This window comes from Symphalangus syndactylus, chromosome 3, assembly GCF_028878055.3.
Source record: "Symphalangus syndactylus isolate Jambi chromosome 3, NHGRI_mSymSyn1-v2.1_pri, whole genome shotgun sequence".
Lineage (NCBI taxonomy): Eukaryota > Metazoa > Chordata > Mammalia > Primates > Hylobatidae > Symphalangus > Symphalangus syndactylus.
Genome location: NC_072425.2, coordinates 40,249,291 through 40,273,913, shown reverse-complemented (window position 1 = coordinate 40,273,913; position 24,623 = coordinate 40,249,291). Strand labels below are relative to the sequence as shown.

General features: G+C 39.2%; 2 protein-coding genes across 2 annotated transcripts in view; one reads left to right on the top strand and one right to left on the bottom strand.

The window, feature by feature from the left end:
• LOC129479077 (olfactory receptor 13C9) overlaps nucleotides 1-24,623 on the bottom strand; it is an 85,159-nt gene that overhangs the window by 34,137 nt on the left and 26,399 nt on the right.
• On the top strand, nucleotides 10,009-10,967 carry OR13D1 (olfactory receptor family 13 subfamily D member 1). Its single transcript, XM_055271634.1, is given in 2 exon segments — nucleotides 10,009-10,198; nucleotides 10,201-10,967. Coding segments are annotated over 2 exon segments (942 nt in total). The 5' UTR covers nucleotides 10,009-10,023.

The window sequence follows — 24,623 nt, the reverse complement described above, 5'->3', positions numbered from 1 at the left end:
CTTGCACCTGGGGGGCGAAGGTTGCCGTGAGCCAAGATCACGCCATTCTACTCCAGCCTAGGCAACAAGAGGGTGACTCTATCTCAAAAAAAAAAAAAAAAGAAGGAAATCCTGCCATATGCGATAACATGGCTGAACCTTGATAACACTATATTAAGTAAAATAAGCCAGTCACTGTAAGACAAATACTGTAGGATTACACTTATATCAACTATCTAAAATAACCAAATTCATAGAAGCAGAAAATAGAATGATGGTTTCCAGGGGCTGGGTGGGGGGCAGACAGAAATGAAGAGTTGCTATTCAACAAATATAGAAGTTTCAATTATAAAACATTAATATCTTCTAGATATCTGTTGTACAACATAGTGCTTATAGTTAACTATGCTGTATTGGATGCTTAAAAATGTGTTAAGAGAGTATATCTCATATTATCATGTTAAATGCTCTTACCACAACGAACACACAAATATATACTTCCACACATACATACATTTTCCTGAAGCGGCCAAAAGCATCCAGAAACTGGATGGGAGCAGTCTATATTTGCCAGAAGAAATGGCATGGATGATTTCCTTTTGCTGGTTTTAAGATAAAAGAAGGACCCAGTGAGCATTATTTTACAGGGCAACTAAAATCCAGGTAGAAAACATCAGTCTTACTGGCCTGAAGGAACAGGACAGAGTTCGTGAAAGTCGTGGAAGTTGAACATTTGGAAGACAAAACCACAGAAAATAGGCAGACAGACCAATGAGAGCCTCAAATTTTTGTGTAAACTATACCCAAATACCGGCTGATCTCTAAACTATACATAAGTGATGTTAAGCCTAAAAGACCTGAACAAAGATTTCAATTGCTTCCCACCTCAGGGAAGACAAGTTTGAAAATGGAGTTCTGGCCGGGCGCGGTGGCTCACGCTTGTAATCCCAGCACTTTGGGAGGCCGAGGCGGGCAGATCACGAGGTCAGGAGATCGAGACCACGGCGAAACCCCGTCTCTACTAAAAATACAAAAAATTAGCCGGGCGTGGTGGCCGGCGCCTGTCGTCCCAGCTACTCGGAGAGGCTGAGGCAGGAGAGTGGTGTGAACCCGGGAGGCGGAGCTTGCAGTGAGCCGAGATTGCGCCACTGCACTCCAGCCTGGGCGACAGAGCGAGACTCCGTCTCAAAAAAAAAAAAAAAAAAAGAAAATGGAGTCCTGCTGAATTACAGTCTGCTAAAAGAAAATATCAATATTGAGTCAAATTCCACTTTCCAAGAATAACCTGAGAAATATTTTTACTCCAACATGCTTTTCTGAAATATTGCCAGTGCCTGCCTCAAGAGGTAGAGTCTTTTCATCTTTGTATATTCCTACTACATTGAGTGGACATCAAGTTTATTTGGCATCAAAATTTAGCAAAGGACTTTATATATGTGTGTTCTCCAAATACTAAATGAATTGTGAATGTTCTTCAAATTCAGGCTTACACGATTGCAGAGGCGCTTACAAAAATGTAAGTGTGGTTGAGTTTAAAACACGAAGACCTGGAAGTATCACAGCAGTATCTGGAGCCAGAAAGTTGACAGAGGATGAATGGAATTGGAGAAGTCTCTTGGGAAACCATGACAGCACTGTGTTGTCCTTTGATCCTGTGAGTTCACAGCTTTGGTTATTACACCCCATGTGTGCTTTGCCTCACTAAGAAAAAATGTACATCACACTCATTTTTCATTTTACAAAAGGGAATTATGAGAACTTCTGACAATGGAAATGGGCCTTAACTCTTAGGGTAGAGAAAGTGAAAAGAATCTCTGAGCCTAGTCCTCCAATATTGTTATTAACCTCAAAAACCTAAAGAAAAGTGAAAGGTTGCTGAGAATCCAGCAGAAAACTATTTCGTTTCCACTTGTTATACGTAGAGATTTTTTTTTCCTGTTTTCCATTTTAAAATATTATGAATTTGTTAAAAATGTCTGAAAAATTAACATGGAAAAATATATACAATGTATTATGCATAATAAAAATCAGGTAATAAATCAAGAAATACAGTGTACTCTCAAGCATGTAAACACAGTATATGCATACAAATATGTTAATATTTACATCTGTAATTATGAGTGATTTTCTTTCCTCCTTTGGATTTTTTGGAATTTCTCAAATTTTCTATTCTGAGTATGTATTATTTGTATAATCAGGGAAGTAGCAATTCAAAAAAGAAAGAAGATTACTGCTTAATAAATTAGGTATGGCCAGGTGCGGTGGCTCACGCCTGTAATCCCAGCACTTTAGGAGGCCAAGGTGAGCGGATCATGAGGTCAAGAGTTCAAGACCAGCCTGGCCAACATAGTGAAACCCTGTCTCTAGTAAAAATACAAAAAATTAGCCTGGCATGGTGGTGGGCACCTGTAATCCCAGCTACTCAGGAGGCTGAGGCAGGAGAATCGCTTGAACCCAGGAGGTGGAGGTTGCAGTGAGTAGAGATTGCGCCACTGCACTCCAGCCTGGGCCACAGTGGGAGACTCCGTCTCAAAAATAATAATAATAAGTTAGATATAATCAGATCTTTGAGATATTAGCCCTAATGTATCTAAAAGTCACTATCTTCCACATTATTTAAAGATTCAACTTTAAATCACTTCTGGGATTACAGTCTCTCAGAAGAAAACCAAGGAGGATTTAAATTGGCTACCAGAGCCACTGGCAGGTCCTCTGGAAATATTGGGGCTCAGAGGAAGGAAAGTACTTATGTGACACATTAATTTACTATTGGATATAAAATTATGGCTGAAAGCTTTATTGTTTATCTCTCCCATGCCACTACTAAGAGTTGTGATTGTGTTCTAGAGTATGGCTATAGCTCAAAGCTGAGAAGTCAACTGATTGAGGAGGAGCAGCTACAGTGACTTCAGTTAGCAAAACACTGATGAAAAAGAGGGAGAATGTTTTGAAAGAAACGGAAATCCCAATAAGTCATGCTATGTATTGTAAGTGGAGAAGATGAGGACCTTATACAAATGTTTGAAATGGGAACATTAGGGCAAAGCTGGGAAGAAGTATTTTCGGAAAGAAAGAGGTAAATGGATGAAGTATACGTCCTCCAGCTAAGACACAGTACTTCTCCTTATCAGTAGCCAAAGGGGAATATGGAGTACATGGACTGGGGCACAGTAGGCTTACAGAGACTCAGGGGCACTGCACTGTGACATAGCCCTAAAGACGGCGAGGGCATGAAGACAGCGGGGTGAATCAATCCCAGCACTGAGCCCATGGCTCACTGAAACTTCCAGCAACAAACACATATTTTTGGTTACCAAACAGAAATGTGGATGAAAAATCCCAGGATAATTACCTAACCTATGTGAGAGGGAGAGAAGAGGCCTTGTTCTAACTAGAGCACTGCTGCTTATTATTAGCTCCTTTGCGGCTCAGAAGGGCTCATTTATTCGGACTAGCACTGGAGCTCTAGTACCAGGGATGCTGGCTATTGTGAAGAATAAGTTATTATATAAACAGCAGGATAATCTAGCTGGAGCAGGAGATAGGATACAATAAATACTTAGTAAATTCAGTTTCCTTCTGAGGGCACAGTCTGCTTTGAGAGTTTCTTTGGTTAAAATGAGGGAATCTGGGTGAGTACATATGCTTTATAAGCAAAATACTACACTTTCTTATTGGTAAACATGGGGAGAAGGGTGAGCACTTCAGAATCGTATTTCTCAAGCAGAGTTTGCTTTTCATCTATAGGTGATATCCAATGCTGAGCATCAATCTAAAGACCAGACCGACCCTTTGGAAAGAAATGTACAAAAAAACAGACAGCCAGGGGCACTGGAACTTTACCCATTTTTGGCAGAAATGAAACTGAGGTAATAGTCATTGCTATTACTCCCCTACCCCTTCCCACCATGGGTATCTCCTCTGCCTTCTCTTTTTGCTGTGTGATAGAGTTGGGTGTCTTATCGTCCTACCTACACTGACACCTTAGCCACATTCTAAGTGGTGAGCTCTAGAATCCTAATCTAAGAACTGGGACTGTGTTAGTGTGTCTTCTCAGAGTGAATATATTTGTGAAGTTGATCTCTTGAAGTCAGAATATTCAATGGCATTAAGTCAGTTTATGTCATAAATCAATAGAAAGCCTTTCTCTAATTTTCTTTCCAATAACTATTCTCACTCGTTCTTGGGTATTAGTGAAAATTGGACCAAAATTCTTCAAACTCACACCACTGTTTCCTTCAAAGGAAAATTTAAAATATTATGTATTTTTATAATCAGAAAACATACATTCTTTTCAAAAAATTAGAAAATGAGGCAAAATGAAGAACACTAATAATCCCTCCAAGTACCACATTCCAGAAAAAAAAAAAAAAAACTGGTTAAGATTTCAGTGTAACTTCTTTCAGTCACATATATACGAAACTGTGATCATTTATATGGTTATGAGACAGTCTTTTTTTTTTTTTTTTTAAGGCGGAGTCTCGATCTGACGCCCAGGCTATAGTGCGGTGTCACGATCTTGGCTCACTGCAACCTCCACCTTCCAGGGACAAGCGATTCTTCTGCTTCACCCTTCCGAGTAGCTGGGACTACAGGCACGTGCCACTACGCCTGGCTAATTTTTGTGTTTTTAGTAGAGACGAGGGTTCACCATATTGGCCAGGCTGGTCTCGAACTCCTGACCTCGTGATCCGCCTGCCTCAACCTCCCAAAGTGCTGGGATTACAGGCGTGAGCCACCATGCCTGGCCAAGACACTCTTTTTAACACAACATTATATCATGGGGATTTTCCTTTTCATTTACTATTCTCCAAGATTACAACTTTCATGGTTGTTTAACATATGAGAGGATGTATCCTTATGTGTATATTATAACCTACCAACCCCACAAACCAGAATTCCAGCAACCTGGAGGTAAAAAAAAAAAAGAAAGAAAAAGAAAAAGCATAGCAACCTTTTAAATCATGATTAAACTTGAAACATAATAGGACATATGGATCCAACCCATGGATATGCTATTCCATTTGGTTGGATCATTCTAGTGAAAAATTGTTAATAATAGTGCTAACACTATCTTTGCAAACTTTAAGAAAAAACACTGCTACAGTTTCACCATTTTGAATTATGCTGCCCAATGATTTAAGAGTAATAATCTGCTTTATCATCTTAATTCTCGATCTTCCTATATCTAGGTTACTCAGAGGTCTGACCAAGAATGAATGTTGTATTTTACCAAATGCACTTTAGTATCTTGTTAGAAGACCATGTGTTGGGTTTTTTGCTTATTTGTTTAGTATGTTGATAGATTTTCAAATATTAATTTGGAATTTTATTAATCCATGAAATAAATTGTATCACTTTAGTATATACAGTTTGGATGTACTTTAATTATGATTTTACATATACATTCATAAATAAGATTATCCATAGTTTTCATCTATCTTTGAAAGTTTGGGAAAACAAGGCTATTTTTGCTTGATAAAATGTTTCTACAAAATGTTCTATAACTTTTTCACATTGAAACATATTATACAGCACAGAAATTTTTTCTTGAAAGTGTAAAATAACTATTGTAAGCATTCTGCATCCAGTGCAAAATCCAGTCTTGATTTTGAAAGTCAAGATCTCACAACAGGATCTCTATTACCTACCATAGTATACATGGCATAGTTTCTATTGAATAAATGTAGAATTCTGTAAGACAGATAAGCACAGTTTTATGACAGTATATAAAAAGGGCATCCTCCTCACAATAGTAGGTGAGAAAGCCTTCCTAGAAAAGGTAATAGATAAGAACAGTCCTTCCAGTTTAAGAAGACACCACACACAAATGCATAATGATGAAAATGCAGGCCACGCGCAGTGGCTCAATGCCTGTAATCCCAGCACTTTGGGAGGCCGAGGCGGGTGGATCACCTGAGGTCAGGAGTTCGAGACCAGCCTGACCAACATGGTAAAACCCCAACTCTACTAAAAATACAACAATTAGCTGGGTGTGGTGGCAGGCGGCTATAATCTCAGCTACTTGGGAGGCTGAGGCAGGAGAATCACTTGAACCCAGGAGGCAGAGGCTGCAGTGGGCCAAGATGACACCATTGCACTCCAGCCTGGGTGATAGAGTGAGACTCTGTCTCAAAAAAAAAGAACGAAAAAAAAGAAAGAAAGAAAGAAAATGCAGTATTATGGGGAGACTGAATGAAACTCATCATGGTCAGTGTAGAGCATTTGGGACATCAGTAGTGGCTCCAGAGTTAGAGAGAACCAGAGGTGACAATGTGCTTAGAGGATGAACTAGAGGACTTTCCTTGAAGCTTCAGAGCAAGCATATATTTTCCTTTAAGTTGTATTTCTCTATTAGGATGTCTTTTGTGGGGAGACTGATGGCGTCCTTCATGGGGAAACAAAGTCCTCCTAATAATTCCTCCTTAACACAGTCATGGGAGGAGACATGATATAAATTGGAGATAGATACCTAATAGGTTAGGATAGGCCTGTGTAATGGGTTGATTCAGTGTCTTTGGTGAAGTTACTGTTTCCCTTTCTCTTGTTTTGATCTAAATCCTGAAATATTTCACTAACACCTATAAGCTGAAAAGAATAAATTAAAATTTAAAATAAATTCTGAAATATGGACTTCTTCACCTGGGTTCTTTTCTTCCTTCATCTTTGTATCCTCGACATCCCCACCTATAGGGTAAACACATAAAGCATACCCTTAGAATGACACTGTAATGGCAGAGGCACCTGAATGTGTGTTCTGATCTAGGGAATCTAGGAGTGGCCAACCCAGAGATTTGTTCTTTCTCTGTGATAAACAGCCTGTCCCAAACATGGGCTGTGCAGGGAACTGGGTCCCTAAGCTTTTGGTTGGATGAAGGTTGCCAGGTGGAGGTTGTTAAGGAGAGGATTAAGTGAAAATGCCATATAAAACTGCATGATTTTACAGGCAGTTGTGGTTTTTCTGTCCAGCCCACCACCCCTGGACTCTCTCCCCTGTATGTAATTCCCTGATGAACCCCATGTCTCATTTGCTGACTCTCGGTCTCTTGGCCTTTTGAACCTGGTGCCGCCCCTATTGAGATTAATAGGGGTTTAGCACAACACCATCGCCCAAGATACAAGTGGTAGTAAGTCTAGTGCTCTTTCTATACTAGTACAGATTTGTTTCTTCTCCACCTCTTCTTTCCTTCCACTTCCCTCTACTTCAAAACAGCTATGCTCTATCCAATTAAAACAGCTACCTTAACTGCCCACTTTGTGGGAACAAATCCATATGCCAATGTAGATAGAGACAGGAAAAAGAGGTGCAGGACAAAGGGAATATTTTCCAATATACCAACACACTGGTATCATCTAATTTTTTTTAATCTCCTCCCAAATCATGGTCTAGGTAGTACTCTCTAAGAGGAAGACAAAGGATATAGAAAGGGAATGGAAAGGCTTTTTTCCCTTCATCTCCCTGGAGCCAGTACTCCACTACTCCCTGGAGCCACTACTGATGCCCCAAATGCTCTGCAAAGACCGTGCTGAGTTTCTTCTAATATCCCCATAATACTACATTTTTCATCAATATGCAACAGGGAGCTAGGAGGGCTTGCCATTTATGACTACCCAAAGAGTAAGCATTCATCCTGTCTTCAAAGTCTCTGGATATGAAAAGGCCAAAGCAAAAGTGTGGTTGTAGGGTCAGAATAAGATCAGTAAGAAATATTCTCATTCCACAAGGAGAGTCCAGCGTAGATATAGTTCTTGTGGCAATAGTGTAACAATATATGAGACATAGCCCTTTATATAAGACATCTTAACACAATACTTGGACATATCAGTGTAATGAATATCAAACAAATAGAGCACATTGAGTTTTCAAAGATGTGGCACTAACATTATAAATGGGAGTAGTTTCTCAAAAGACTCTAAGCTGCATTTAGATTTGCAGAGTGAGGGCAGGGGCTATGGTATTTTAGATATGTTACTGATAAAGCCAAAGGTGGGCTGGGCGTGGTGGCTCACACCTGTAATCCCAGCACTTTGGGAGGCTGAGGCGGGTGGATCACCTGATGTCAGGGGTTCAAGACCAGCCTGGCCAACATGGTGAAATCCCAACTCTACTAAAAATACGAAAATTAGCTGGGCATGGTGGTGTGCACCTGTAATCCCAACTACTTGGGAGGCTGAAGCAGGAGAACCACTTGCACCTGGGAGGCGGAGGTTGCAGTGAGCCGAGATTATACCACTGCACTCCAACCTGGGCAACAGAGTGAGACTCTGTCTCAAAAGAAAAAAAAAAGAAAGAAAGAAAAGAAAAAGGCAAAGGTGATGAAAAGGACTTTTGCATCATTATTCTTGATCAGGCTTTTTTTCATAGTTGTGAAATCACCTTCTACACATAGAAAACTGAGCAGACCAGGCAGGGTGGCTCATGCTTGTAATCCCAGCAGTTTGGAAGGCCAAGGTGGGAGGATCACTTGAGGCCAGGAATTCGAGACCAGCCTGGCCAATATGATATGAACCCCATCTCTACTAAAAATACAAAAATTATCCAGGTGTGGTGGGGCATGCTGGAAATCTCAGCTACTCGGGAGGCTGAGGCAGGAGAATCGCTTGAACCTGAAAGGTGGAGGTTGCAGTGAGGTGAGATTGCACCACTGCTCTCCAGCCCAAGCAACAGAGCAAGACTCCATCTGAGAAAAAAAAAAAAAAAAAGAGAGAGAGAAAAAAAAGAAAAGAAAACTGAGCAGACCACAATCAAAAGCTACAGGAAAAAGTAAGTGGTCCAGCCTTCAGAGTTCTCCATCACATCACATATGATCAGAATCACAAGTAAGTGATGTTTGCTGTCTCACTGTACCCCAACAGAAGATACATTTTTGTAATAGTCTTCTCTTGCGTGGAATCTGTGTAGTAACCAATGAGATAGAGTAGTGTATAGTGGGTAAAAGGGCTGATTCTATAGCCAGATGGCCAGATATTGAATTCTGGCTTTAGTATTTACTATCTGTATGACCTTGAGAAAGTTACTTAAACTTTTCTTTGTCTCTGTTTCCTACTTTGTAAAATGGGAGTAATACTACACTTAAGAAGAGAGAATCCCAGGGCCTGGGAAAAAAGCTGTACATGCTGGGACCTAGACTCCTTAATCTCTGGAAGCTTCTAGAACAGTCCTCCAATGATTCTCAGACTCCTAACAGGTTTTTGAAAGAAGCACAGTGAAATGTCCCACTGGGAACAAAAATGTTCACAGTCTGTCAAGTGTGTTTCAAACTTTAAAACTTTTACCTTTAAAAAGCTAAATCTACTTTTCCCTTTTGAGATTGGTAGATCTAAATATTATACTATAATTCATAAAATGCATGTGTTTTAAAAATACATTTAATATTATATCTTGTATAAGGCAAATATAATTACATTACATATATGCATACACACACACACACACACACACACACACACACACACACACACACATGCCATGTTGGAACCATTAGGTTCTAGGCACCTAATATTTTATCTAACTATACTCTAAGAAATAATTACTGCTTTTTCCAAGCTTACTATGAACTATCTGCAACTCAGAAAAATAAGCAACTTACCAAAGCTACATCCAGGTAAAATTATATGTCACTGGCAGTCTATAAAATCTTTTAAATAGAGGCTAGCTTCATCAAAAAAACAGCTTTAAGTTCAAAATCTCTTTCTACATTTGAAAGCAGCATGTTCCTAAACTTTATTTGACACTTCCCAGAAGAATTCTGGCAGTATTGGTAGCTTTGACTGTGCTGCTGTGTAGTCCTAAGATACATTGGGTTTCTCAACGTCTCACTTTTCATAATCAATAAAGCTAATACAATATCCCTACTGTTTTGCTTACTAGGAGTATTCTAAGAATCAAACACAATATTGGAAGGAAATTTGTATTGAAAATCTGTAGATGTACAGATTTACAGATTTTGATGTATCAGATTTACAGATTTTGATGTATCAAACATTTCAATTTACCTGAATCATGTCCTTTTCTATACCCAGCAGGCAGGTGACCTAGAACACATGGAGACAACAAATTAGTCTGCCATGACTGAATTCTTTCTGGTGGGGCTTTCTCAATATCCAGAGCTCCAGCTTTTTCTGTTCCTGCTCTGCCTCATCATGTACGTGATAATCCTCCTGGGAAATAGCCTCCTCATTATCATCACCATCCTGGACTCTTGCCTCCATACCCCCATTCTTTCTTTCTTGGAAACCTCTCATTCTTGGACATCAGTTACACATCATCATCCATTCCTCCAATGCTTATTATATTTATGTCTGAGAGAAAATCCATCTCCTTCATTGGCTGTGCTCTGCAGATGGTTGTGTCCCTTGGCTTGGGCTCCACTGAGTGTGTCCTCCTGGCTACGATGGCCTGTGACCGTTACGTGGCCATCTGCAACCCACTGAGGTACTCCATCATCATGAACAGAGTGCTGTATGTGCAAATGGCTGCATGGTCCTGGATCATAGGCTGTCTGACCTTCCTATTGCAAACAGTTCTGACAATGATATTGCCTTTCTGTGGGAATAACGTCATTGATCATATTACCTGTGAAATCTTGGCCCTTTTAAAACTTGTTTGTTCAGATGTCACCATCAATGTGCTTATCATGACAGTGATGAATATTGTTTTATTGGAGATTCCTCTACAGTTAATTTTCATCTCCTATATGTTTATTCTCTCTTCCATCCTGAGAATTAATTCTGCTGAGGGAAGAAAGGAAGCCTTCTCTACCTCTTCAGCACACTTGATTGTGGTCATCTTATTCTATGGTTCAGCCCTTTTTAAGTACATGAAACCCAAGTCAAAGAACACTAATACATCTGATGAGATTGTTGGGCTGTCTTATGGAGTGGTAACCCTAATGCTAAATCCCATCATCTATAGCCTCAGGAATAAAGAGGTCAAAGAGGCTGTAAAGAAAGTCCTGAGCAGACATCTGCATTTATTGAAAATGTGAAAAGCCTTGGGCATGCGGTATCCTCAATGGAGCAAGAGAGCTTGTCTTTCGTATTTAGATACTGCAAAACCTACTGTCACGAGAGCTTGTGTGTTTGCAAAACCAACTATTAGATTCCCATTCTTTTCAACATAGAATTTTCATGCTCATGTAACCTTCTTAATAGTGCCTTGTCTGCTGGGTTTGTAGCTGTAAGCAGGTCTGCAAACTGGCCCTATAAAAATATTGATGCTGTTCATTAAAATGAATCTCTCTTTCTCACTCAGTCTCTCTCTCTCTTCTCTCTCCTGCCATGTGTGTGTCTCTCCACTCCTCTGATTTTCTGTCCTCTCTCTCTATTCTGCTCCTCTCTCTCCTCTCCTCTGTATATTTTCTTTCTCTTCCTTTCTTTTCTCTTCCTTATCTCCTTTCTCAGTCACTTTGAAGTGGAAATATAGTTTTGGTTGTGCAGCATCCCTGCACAATATTGCCACCCAATTGACAGATCTGCATAATATATATTAATAGAAAGATGTATATTTTTCTTTTGATGAACCAAAGTCTCCCACTCCCAGTCTATGTTGTACATGGTGGGGCTGACCCAATCCTCTGAAAAAAAAAGATAAGCATGGAAGAGGTCTTGCCAAAAAAAAAAAAAAAAAAGAAAGGATGTCTAATTCCTCTAGTCATAGTGATCGGTATAGTGTAGGACATGACTCAAGCCATACTAATCAGACTCCATCCCAGGAATGCTGCCTTTGTCAGAAAGACACACTCTTTTTTGAAATGGTGTCTAAACTGGTAGAATGTTAACTCAGAATTCCTACTGGCAACCATTGCCAATATGTGAGGAGAGCATGAGAATGAAAGCAGAGCTGAGATAGAGAGTGTGCTTGATGGTGTCACTAACTCTTGAACCCAGCTGTAGCTAAAGCCAGATTCACTGTTGCAGATTTTATTTATGAGTCAACTTAGCATTTTATGAAAAACTAATTTGACCTGGATTTTACCACATACGACAAAATAAATCCTAATACATTCCTTTGTCCTATCTTCCACTCCATCCACTACCTTTTAAGGCAATAATAATAATAACAAGGTATGTAATCTGAGAAGTTCCAAGTTCTCCAGCCTGTAGGAGTTCCCTTTCTCTTTAATAACTAAATTACAATAATCTAAACTCTATTCAGCATGACTTCAGGCATTTCAGTCATCTCCCCAATTATTTCTGTGGAGCATTTACATGTTTCTAATTTTTTGTTCTCATATTTTTCATCAAATTGACTTATGGACTTCTTACCATTTTTCTCTGTGCTTCAATCAATATATTGGTACTTGAAATAATTGCATTTTGCTTTTCTACATAATATTTTTTAGTTTAATAAACACTGTCATTTGGTGGATTATGGTAGATTACTGTGTTACATATAAATACATATAAGTAGTAATAAGGCAGATTTAATTCTTAATTCTACAAATTAAGGCAGAATTCCCTTAAAGGTGTTGCATATCTGATTTTGTCCACTCTGGGGACCAGAATCATAACTGTAATAGATTAGACAGGGCTCACTTAATTCAGCTATACAGAGATATAATTCCTAGATTATATTGAACTCAGAATTTGACAAAAACAAAAATAAGTAATCTATTAATCTACAGGATAAAAATTTTTAAAGCCTGGTATGGTGGTGCATGCCTGTAATCCAAGCTGCTTTGGAGGCTGAAGTGAGAAGACTGCTTGAGCCCAGGAGTTCAAAACTAGCCTGGGCAACATAATGAGATCCCATCTCAAAAAAGTGAGAGAGAGATTTTAAAATGTTTTAAATTCCTTACCATGGTATACCAGACCCATATAACCTTAACCCCACCTACTTTCACTGGTTCATCTCCTACCACCTGATGATATTCATTAGACTCTCATTAGACTCTCATTTCACTATCTTCTTGTTGTTTCTCAAATATGCCAAAGCCTTTCCCTTTATTATTCCCTCTACCTGGGATACTCCTCCCCTCAATCTTCCAAGGGTTCCCTCTGTCATTTCAAATAAGTTTTTGCATAAATGTCTAATATATTCTTCTTATAAAAGTTGTAACATGTTTTTCTTTTTTTCATAGCATTTCACTCCTTTAAACTGCCGTATATATTTATCTTTTCTATGGATTTATTGTCTATTTTCTCCGTGAAAAGTTCCTTGTAAGCAGGGACTTTTCCTTATCTATTGCTGTCTTTTCCCAGTGTGTAGATCAATGCGAGGCAAATAATAGCTAATACATAGGCATTGGATGTGAAAAAGCATTCTGTGAAACAATATTATGCATTTACTTTGGAGTATATTCATACATAAACGTATGCCTCCTTCTGACTAAATAACTAGCAGGAACCCTAATGCCAGTAGTTAAAGGACTATATTCTATACATTCCCAGTACTCTCTTCTTTCCATACACTTTTCAATCCAGGTTCTGTTGATTCTCTTTTATGTTGACATGAGCTTCTTGTTCCATACTGTCTGTGCTGAAATCAGTCACTACATCTTGCAGGAATTTGATTTGTCTTGAGAAAGTCATTTGTCATTGCATTTGAAAATACAAAGGCAATTTTAATATATGCTTTATTAATTGATTTTTGTGAAGGTTTGTTTCGGAGTATATGGCAAATTACTGCATACTTTGGAATTACCTTTATTTTTCCCTTCTCTTTTTAAAAGGTCATAATAAATTGCTGTCTCAAAATTTATCTAAGTGCTTGTTATCTTTTTTGCAGACTCTATCATAGTCAATGTTTTCTATTGTGCTGTTGGTTGAAGAGAGGATAGTAATATAATTCTACTGATGTACAGAGTCCCTTCTTGATTAAGGTCCAGGCAGTAAGTTTCTTATTTTACACTAACATACTACTTCCTGGGAAACTCCATTTGGCATACCCTCTGATAGAAATAATTCAGTGAAATACCAATTATTAATGTAGTAACTGCTTGAAAAAGTAGAAGATAGTATTACCAGACTCTAAAAACATTTAAAAATGTAACATCCTTGAAAGAAGATTTGACTTTTGATTCCAAATATCTCTTACACATAATGTTAAAAAGGTTAAACTCGATATAACAAAAATTTTGGGCCAGGCGCAGTGGCTTATACCTGTAATCCCAGCACTTTGGGAGGCCGAGACGGGTGGACCACGAGGTCAGGAAATTGAGACCATCCTGGCTAACATGGTGAAACCCCGTGTCTACTAAAAACACAAAAAATTAGCCAGGCGTGTTGACACAAGCCTGTAGTCCCAGCTACTCAGGAGGCTGAGGCAGGAGAATCGCTTGAACCTGGGAGGCGGAGGTTGCGGTAAGCCAAGATTGTGCCACCGCAATCCAGCCTGGGTGACAAAGCAGAGTTGAAAGAAAGAAAGAAAGAAAGAAAGAGAGAGAGAGAAAGGAAGGAAAGAAAGGAAGGGAAGAAAAGAAAGGAAGGGAAGGGAAAGGGAAGGGAAAGGGAAGGGAAGGGAAGGGAAGGGAAAGGAAAGGAAAGGAAAGGAAAGGAAAGGAAAGGAAAGGAAAGGAAAGGAAAGGAAAGGAAAGGAAAGGAAAGGAAAGGAAAGGAAAGGAAAGGAAAGGAAGAGAAAGCAAGAAAGCAAGCAAGAAAGAAGAAACAAGAAAGAAAGAAAGAAAGAAAGAAAGAAAGAAAGAAAGAAAGAAAGAAAGAAAAAAAGAAAGAAAGAAAGAGAAAGAAAGAAAGAAAGAAAAGAGGGAGGGAGGGAAGAAAAGAAAGAAAGAGAGAGAAAGGAAGGAAAGAAAAGAAAAAGCTCAAATGTCTCAAAACTATAAATAATTCTTAATTGGGAGAAATATACTCACACCTTAAAAAACAAATCAACACTACTAGAGACAAAGACATTCAAGTGAAAATTTTTAAATGTATCAATAAGGAGGGCTACTTTTATAAGGGAAAATGCATATACTATTGTCAAGAATAAAAACTTTTTTCAGACTGATAATTTTAGAAGAAATTTGAGAAAGAATATACTTGTAAAAAAAGACAACAGAGGCTGGGCGCAATGGCTCCTGCCTGTAATCCCAGCACTTTGGGAGGCCGAGATGGGCGGATCACGAGGTCAGGAGTTTGAGACCAGCTTGGCCAACATGGTGAAACCCCGTCTCTACTAAAAATACAAAAATTAGCCGGGCATGGCGGCACGTGCCTGTAATCCCAGAAACTTGGGAGGCTGAGACAGGAGAATCGCTTGAACCCAGGAGGCGGAGGTTGCAGTGAGCCGAGATAGTGCCATTGCACTCCAGCCTGTGTGACAGAGCAAGACAAGACTCCGTCTCAAAAAAAAAAAAAAAAAAAAAAACTGAAGTAATTTTAGGTTGTCATGTTCAGAGTGAATAGTATTATCTCTAGTTTTATTTTCCCCATAAACTAGATTCTTTCAACTAGAGTTTTTATGGAAGCATAGGTAATTGCCATAATACATAAAAATACTTTAAATAATACATGATAAATACTACATAAAAAACTTTTAAAATAATGTATATCATATTATTTTAAAACTGAGGCTAAGAATAATGGGCACCCTTGTAAAATCCTAATTTGAGAGAGGAAGTAATGCTAGCTTTATTAATACCTCTCATCACTTATTTCTAGAGGCTGTTGTATGGAACTCAGTCACGGGAAGAGGATCCTCCTTCTCCATCTAACAATCTACCTGAATGGTATCACTTGTGTGCCTTACTGTTTAAAAAGCATAAAAATCTAAATTTACAGTATTAAAAAATGACAGAGGGAGGAAGGTAAGCTTCTTTTATATTACCTGTAGATCTTTATTAAACTGGACTTCATAAGTGTTTCTGATACATGAAATTTTTCTTGGCATGCCATAAATGGTTTTCCAAAGAAATTTAGGATGATCACTTCCAGTATGGCCGTGTAAGCTCCTAACTCCACCGCATATAACAGTATAATGGATATGGATATGGATATGGACAAAGTACATAAAACAAACATTAGTCAATGTAACAAAGCAGACAGATTCAGGATGGATTTGAAACTCAGAAAAGGGAAAATTATGAGTTGAGTTGGAGAAGAGCAAAGATCATCTGGTGGCTATCAAGCAGACCATGCAGAGGCAAAACTCCTTATCTGAAGAATTTAGAAGTAATTAGACTTCCCTATTATCTAAAGCAGGCATCTGGTACCAGGCTTCTTTCCCCCAAATTAATAAATAACTAGAATTTCTATACATCTCAGGAATGCATGCATGTCGAAACTCATTGTGCAAACTTTGCTGACAACAAGGCACAAAAGTGCCTACAAATATAATCATTTATTGTGATCTACAGGACTAATAAGGTCCAAATTATCCTTAAACTCCCGCTTTAAGGTCCATACATACCTCTAAAGAAAAATCCACTGCGGTGTGCTCAGTCCTCTCTTGCTGAAGCGCCCTGCTGCACTCTTCTGCAGAGTTCTCTCCTTCTAATAACACTTTCCTTTTCAAACCTATACTGTTGTCGGTAAATTCTTCTTACCACCTGTGAACCAACCACTTTCCACTGCCAGGGCTCTAACATCTCACCCTGCAGAGTTGTTCACATTTATGGCTTTTAGCCCAAAGACAGTCAATGCTGCATAGGATAAAACTCTGATAGAAAATTGCGGTGACAAGTGTAACCACTTTAAATTGGCAGGGAAACCTGAAAAAGAGAAAGCTAGAGAGAAAAAGCCACGAATTGGTCCATATACACTCTAACCTAATTCTGGTTGCCCCAAGCCTTGCATGCATGGGGAAGACTTAATAAGCCCAGCCACAATAAAGAGCTGAAATAAGATTCAAGACAGAATTTCTCATTTGAGTAAAATCAACTTAATTACCTGTTAAAACAAAAACATCAACCTGTTTAAATAACAGATTCTACAGTCTTCACAACATTACATCCACCATGTCCAGATGCAATCCCAAATAACTCTATGTCCGAAAAAAAAAAAAAAAACAGAAAAATGAGTCCTAGTCCAAAATATAAGAGAATCAACTGAGACCAGTTTTGAATAGAACCAGATTAGTAAAAGATTTAAACAGGCACTTCACCAAAGGAGATATACAAATAACCAATAAGCTGATCAACACATGAATGTTCAACATTGGTAGTAGCTATGGAAGTGCAAAGTAAACCACAAGAGTTTCACATCATCCAGAATGCTGAAAATTAAAAAGATTGACAGCACCAAATATTCATAAGAATGGAAAGTAACTCTCTATATTCCCAGTAAGAATGTAAATGGTACATCCCACTTTGGGAAAAGGGCTAACGATTTCTTATAAAACTAAGCATGTACCATACACCTATAATTCATCAATTATGCTCCTATGTATGTACCCAATAGAAATGAAAATGTCTTCAGAAAGAGACTTATACAAGAATGTCCATTGCAGTTTTTTCATAATAGCCAATCCCTGGAGATAACCCAAGTGCCAATCAATAAGCAAACGGATTCACAAACTATGGTCTAATCATACAACAAAATACTACTCAGTATGGTGAAAAAAAAGGAATAAATTACTGATACATGCAACAATGTGAATGAATTTCAAAAGCAATGCTAGATGGAAGAAGCCTTGAAAATAGAGTACATACTCAAGTTCTGAAATAGGTAAAAAAATCAGTGGTATTAAAATATCAGAAAGGTGGTTGCCTTGGTATAGCTGCAGCACAATAATTAATATGTTTTAACCAGTGTGTTTAAGTATTGACATTTAATGTGAATATTTACGTTTGATTATTCATACTCATTTGGTGTTTTTTTTTTTTTTTTTTGAGACGGAGTCTTGCTCTGTCGCCCAGGCTGGAGTGCAGTGGCGCAATCTCGGCTCACTGCAAGCTCCGCCTCCCGGGTTCACGCCATTCTCCTGCCTCAGCCTCTCCGAGTAGCTGGGACTACAGGCGCCCGCCACCACGCCCGGCTAATTTTTTTTTTTTGTGTTTTTAGTAGAGACGGGGTTTCACCGTGGTCTCGATCTCCTGACCTCGTGATCTGCCCGCCTCGGCCTCCCAAAGTGCTGGGATTACAAGCGTGAGCCACCGTGCCCGGCCTGGTGTTTGTTTTTAACATACTATGCTTTTTAATTTTTTTGACAGGTTTCCTGCCTTCTATTGAATTGATGAAATTTTCTTTGCTTCCTTTTATTCACTTGACTGCTTTAGGACTATTATAGCCTATTTCTATTGTTGTTGTATTTCCCTTAAATTTTTATGATAGTTGTTTAACTTAGCAAATTCTCTAGTTAATATCTCTGCAATCCTCCTGAATAGTATAGAACTTTAAGACGTTTATATCTGATTTCTAACTGCCACATAGTCTTCCATGTTATTGATGTTTAAATTTTCATTTTTACCTTGTATTGTCCCCCAGTTTATTGCTATATTTTTAAGTAAAATTAGTGACCATTTGGATTGACCCATATATTTGACAATTTCTTTGCATACTATGATTTTTTTCATGCCATGACTTTCATCTGGGTACAATTTCTTTGGGGGGACATTCTATGTATGGTAAAAATCTCTTGGTCTAAAAGTACCTTTATTTGGCTTTCTCTCTTGAAAGATGATCTAGTCTGGTATAGAATTGTAGGATTTCAGTTATCTTTCTTGAGCAATTTAAAAATATGTTTCCTTTGGCTTTGGGTCCCTATTCTAACTGATGACACTTCTACTTTATTCTTTATTTTAAACTATTTGACAAAATAAATACTATGGATATTACATGATATTAAAACTTAATGGGATTATTCATTATTAAGAGGAGTCTGATCTTCATTGTTCTTATTTCTATTTGGATGCTTTCATACATTATTTGATTTAATCCTCAAAATAATCAGTATCTTCATTTTATACAGAAATAATAGTATATGGCCGGGCACGGTGACTCAAGCCTGTAATCCCAGCACTTTAGGAGGCCAAGGTGGGAGGAACACCTGAGGCCAGGGTTTGGAGACCAGCCTGGCCAACATGGTGAAACCCTGTTTCTACTAAAAATACAAAAATTATCCAGGTGTGGTGGCATGTGCCTATAATCCCAGCTACTCAGGAGGCTGAGGCAGGAGAATCACTTGAACCTGGGAGGCAGAGGTTGCAGTGAGCTGAGATCACACCATTGCACTCCAGCCTGGGTGACAAGAGTGAAACTCTGCCTCAAACAATAAATAAATAAATAAATAGGTGGTGGCTGGCAAGATGGCCAAATAGGAACAGCTCCGGTCTGCAGCTCACAGCAATATCAATGCAGAAGGAGGGTGATTTCTGCATTTCCAACTGAGATACCCAGCTCATCTCACTGTGACTGGTTAGACAGTGGGTGCAGGCTACAGAGGGTGAGCCAAAGCAGGGCGGGGCATCACCTCACCCAGGGGTCAGGGAATTCCCTCCCCTAGCCAAGGGAAGCTGTGAGGGACTGTGCCCTGAGCAACAGTGCCCTCCAGCCCAGATAATATGCTTTTCCCATGGTCTTCACAAGCCACAGACCAGGAGATTCCCTCGGATGCCTATGCCACCAGGGCCCAGAGTTTCAAGAACAAAACTGGGCAGCCATTTGGGCAGACACCGAGCTAGCTGCAGTTTTTTTTCATAACCCAGTGGTGCCTGAAATGCCAGTGTGACAGAACCGTTCACTCTCCTCAAAGGGGGTCTAAAGCCAGGGAGCCAAGTGGTCTAGCTCACTGGATTCCACCCCCATGGAGCCCACTAAGCTAAGATTCACTGGCTTGAAATTCTTGCTGCCAGTACAGCAGTCTCAAGTCGACCCGGGATGCTCAAGCTTGGCTGGGGGAGAGGCATCCGCCATTACTGAGGCTTGAGTAGGTGGTTTTCCCTTCACAGTGTAAACAAAGCCACCAGCAATTCAAACTGGGTGGAGCCCACTGCAGCTCAGCAAAGCCGCTGTAGCCAGATTGCCTCTCTAGATTCCACCTCTCTGGGTAGGGCATCTCTGAAAGAAAGGCAGCAGACCCAGTCAGGGGCTTATAGATAAAACTTCTGTCTCCCTGAGACAGAGCACCTGGGGGAAGGGGCAGCTGTGGGCACAGCTTCAGCAGACTTAAACGTTCCTGCCTGTCGGCTCTAAAGAGAAGAGTGGATCTCCCAGCACAGCACTTGAGCTCTGCTAAGGGACAGACTGCCTCCTCAAGTGGGTCCCTGACCCCTGTGCCTCCTGACTGGGAGACATCTCCCAGCAGGGGTCAACAGACACCTCACACAGGACAGCTCTGGTTGGCATCTGGCAAGTGCCCCTCTGGGAAGAAGCTTCCAGAGGAAGGAACAGGCAGCAATCTTTGCTGTTCTGCAGCCTCCACTAGTGATAACCAGGCAAACAGGATCTGGAGTGGACCTCCAGCAAACTCCAGCAGACCTACAGCTGAGGAACCTCACTGTTAGAAGGAAAACTAACAAGCAGAAAGGAATAGCTTCAACATCAACAAAAAGGACATCCACACGGAAACTCCATCTGAAGGTCACCAACATCAAAGACCAAAGGGAGATAAATCCACAAAGATGAAGAAAAACCCACCCAAAAAGGCTGAAAATTCCAAAAACCAGAAGGCCTCTTCTCCTCCAGAGGATCACAACTCCTCACAAGCAAGGGAACAAAACTGGACAGAGAATGAGTTTGATGAATTGACAGAAGTAAGCTTCAGAAGGTGGGTAATAACAAACTCCTCTGAGCTAAAGGAGCAAGTTCTAACCCAATGCAAGGAAGCTAAGAACCTTGAAAAAAGTTAGAGGAATTGCTAACTAGAATAATCAGTTTAGATGAGAATATAAATGACAGAACTGAAAAACACAGCACGAGAACTTTGTGAAGCATACACAAGTATCAATGGCCAAATCGATCAAGCAGAAGAAAGGATATCAGAGATTGAAGATCAACTTGATAAAATAAAGCATGAAGACAACATTAGAGAAAAAAGAGTGAAAAGGAATGAACAAAGCCTCCAAGATACAGACTACGTGAAAAGGCGAAACTTATGTTTGATTGGTGTACCTGAAAGTGATGGGGAGAATGGAACCAAATTGGAAAACACCCTTCAGGATATCATCCAGGAGAACTTCCCCAACCCAGCAAGACAAGCCAACATTCAAATTCAGGAAATACAAAGAACACCACAAAGATATTTCTTGAGGAGAGCAACCCCAAGACGTATAATCGTCAGATTCACCAAGGTTGAAATGAAGGAAAAAATGTTAAGGGCAGCCAGAGAGAAAGGTTGTGTTACCCACAAAGGGAAGCCCATCAGACTAACAGCAGATATCTCTGTAGAAATCCTACAAGCCTGAAGACGGTGGGAGACAATATTCAACATTCTTAAAGGAAATAATTTTCAACCCAGAATTTCATATCCAGCCAAACTAAGCTTCATAAGCGAAGGAGAAATAAAATCCTTTACAGACAACCAAATGCTAAGAGATTTTGTCACCACCAGACCTGCCTTACAAGAGCTCCTGAAGGAAGCACTAAACATGGAAAGAACAATCAGCATCAGCCACTGCAAAAACATACCAAATTGTAAAGGCCATCGACACTATGAAGAAGCTGCATCAACTAACGGGCAAAATAACCAGCTAGGATCATAATGACAGGATCAAATTCACACATAACAATATCAACCTTAAATGTAAATGGGCTAAATGCCCCAACAATTAAAAGGCATAGACAGGCAAAATTGGATAACGAGTCAAGACCCATCAGTGTGCTGTATTCAGGAGACCCATCTCACATGCAAAGACACACATAGGCTCAAAATAAAGGGATAGAGGAAGATTTACCAAGCAAATGGAAAGCAAAAAAAAAAAAAAAAAAAAAAAAAAAGCAGGGGTTGCAGTCCTAGTCTCTCATAAAATAGACTTTAAACTAACAAATAGCAAAAAAGACAAAGAAGTGCATTACATAATGGTAAAGGGATCGATGCAACAAGAAGAGCTAACTATCCTAAATATATATGCACCCAAAACAGGAGCACCCAGATTCATAAAGCAAGTTCTTAGAGACTTATAAAGAGACTTAGACTCCCACACAATAATAGTGGGAGACTTTAACACCCCACTGTCAGTATTAGACAGATCAATGAGACAAAAAATTAACAAGGATATTCAGGACTTGAACTCAGCTCAGGACCAAGCAAACCTAATAGACATCTATAGAACTCTCCACTCCAAATCAACAGAATATATATTCTTCTCAGTGCCACATTGCACTTATTCTAAAATTGACCACATAATTGCAAGTAAATAACTCCTCAGCAAATGCAAAAGAACAGAAATCATAACAGTCTCTCAGACCACAGTGCAATCAAATTAGAACTCAGGATTAAGAAACTCACTCAAAACTGCACAACTACATGGAAACCGAACAAATTGTTCCTGAATGACTACTGGGCAAATAATGAAATTAAGGCAGATATAAGTAAGCTCTTTGAAACCAATGAGAACAAAGACACAACATACCAGAATCTCTGGGACAGATCTAAAGCAGTGTTTGGAGGGAAATTTATAGCACTAAATGCCCACAGGAGAAAGCAGGAAAGATCTAAAATCAACACTCTAACATCACAATTAAAAGAACTAAAGAAGCAAGAGCAAACAAATTCAAAAGCTAGCAGAGGACAAGAAACCAGAGCAGAACTGAAGGAGACAGAGACACGAAAAATCCTTCAAAAAAATCAACGAGACCAGAGCTGGTTTTCTGAAAAGATTAACAAAAAAGATAGACCACTAGCCAGACTAATAAAGAAGAAAAGAGAGGAGAATCAAATAGACACAATAAAAAATGATAAAGGGGATATCACCACCGATCCCACAGAAATACAAACTACCATCAGAGAATACTAGAAACACCTCTATGCAAATAAACTAGAAAATATAGAAAAAAATGGATAAATTCCTGGACACATACACCCTCCCAAGACTAAACCAGGAAGAAGTCATATCCCTGAATAGACTGATAAGTTCTGAAATTGAGGCAGTAATTAATAGCTTACCAACCAAAAAAAGTCCAGGATCAGACGGATTCAAAGCTGAATTCTACCAGAGGTAAAAAGAGGAGCTGGTATCATTCCTTCTGAAACTATTTCAAACAATAGAAACAGATAGACTCCTCCCTAACTCATTTTATGAGGCCAGCATCATCCTGATGCCAATACTTGGCAGAGACACAACAAAAAAAGAAAATTTCAGGCCAATATCTCTGATGAACATTGATGCAAAAATCCTCAATAAAATACTGGCAAACTGAATCCAGCAGCACATCAAAAAGCTTATCCACCATGATCAAGTCGGCCTCATCCCTGGGATGCCAGGCTGGCTCAACATACGCAAATCAATAAACATAACCCATCACATAAACAGAACCAATGACAAAAACCACATGATTATCTCGATAGATACGGAAAAGGCCTTTGATAAAATTCAGCATCTCCTCATGCTAAAAACTCTTAATAAACTTTGTATTGATGGAATGTACCTCAAAATAATAAAAGCCCTTTATTACAAACTCACAGCCAACATCATACTGAATGAACAAAAGCTGGAAGCATTCCCTTTGAAAACCAGCACAAGACAAGGATGCCCTCTCTTACCACTCCTGTTCAACATAGTATTGGAAGTTCTGGCCTGGGCAATCAACCAAGAGAAAGAAATAAAGGGTATTCAAATTGGAAGAGAGGAAGTCAAATTGTCTCTGTTTGCAGATGACATGATTGTCTATTTAGAAAACCCCATCGTCCCAGCCCAAAATCTCCTTAAGCTGATAAGCAACTTCAGCAAAGTCTCAGGGTACAAAATCAATGTGCAAAAATCGCAAGCATTCTTATACAACAAAAATAGACAAACAGAAAGCCAAATCATGAGTGAACTCCCATTAACAATTACTACAAAGAGAATAAAATACCTAGGAATACAACTTACAAGGGATGTGAAAGACCTCTTCAAGGAGAACTACAAACCACTGCTCAAGGAAATAAGAGAAGACAGAAACAAATAGAAAAACATTCCATGCTCATAGACAGAAAGAATCAATATTGTGAAAATGGCCATACTGCCCAAAGTAATTTATAGATTCAATGCTATCCTCATCAAGCTACCACTGACTTTCTTCACAGAATTAGAAAAAACTACTTTAAATTTCATGCGGAACCAAAAAAGAGCCCATATAGCCAAGAGAATCCTTGGCAAAAAGAACAAAGCTGGAGTCATCATGCCACCTGACTTCAAACTATATTACAAGGCTACAGTAACCAAAACAGCATGATACTGGTACCAAAACAGATATATAGACCAATGGAACAGAACAGAGGCCTCAGAAATAACACCACACATCTACAACCATCTGATCTTTGACAAACCTGACAAAAACAAGCAATGAGGAAAGGATTCCCTATTTAATAAATGGTGTTGGGAAAACTGGCTAGCCATATGCAGAAAACTGAAACTGGACCCCTTCCTTAAACCTTATACAAAAATTAATTCAAGATGAACTAAAGATTTAAATGTAAGACCTAAAACCATAAAAACTCTAGAAGAAAACCTAGGCAATACGATTCAGGACATAGACATGGGCAAAGGCTTCATGACTAAAACACCAAAAGCAATGGCAACAAAGGCCAAAATTGACAAATGGGATCTAATTAAACTAAAGAGCTT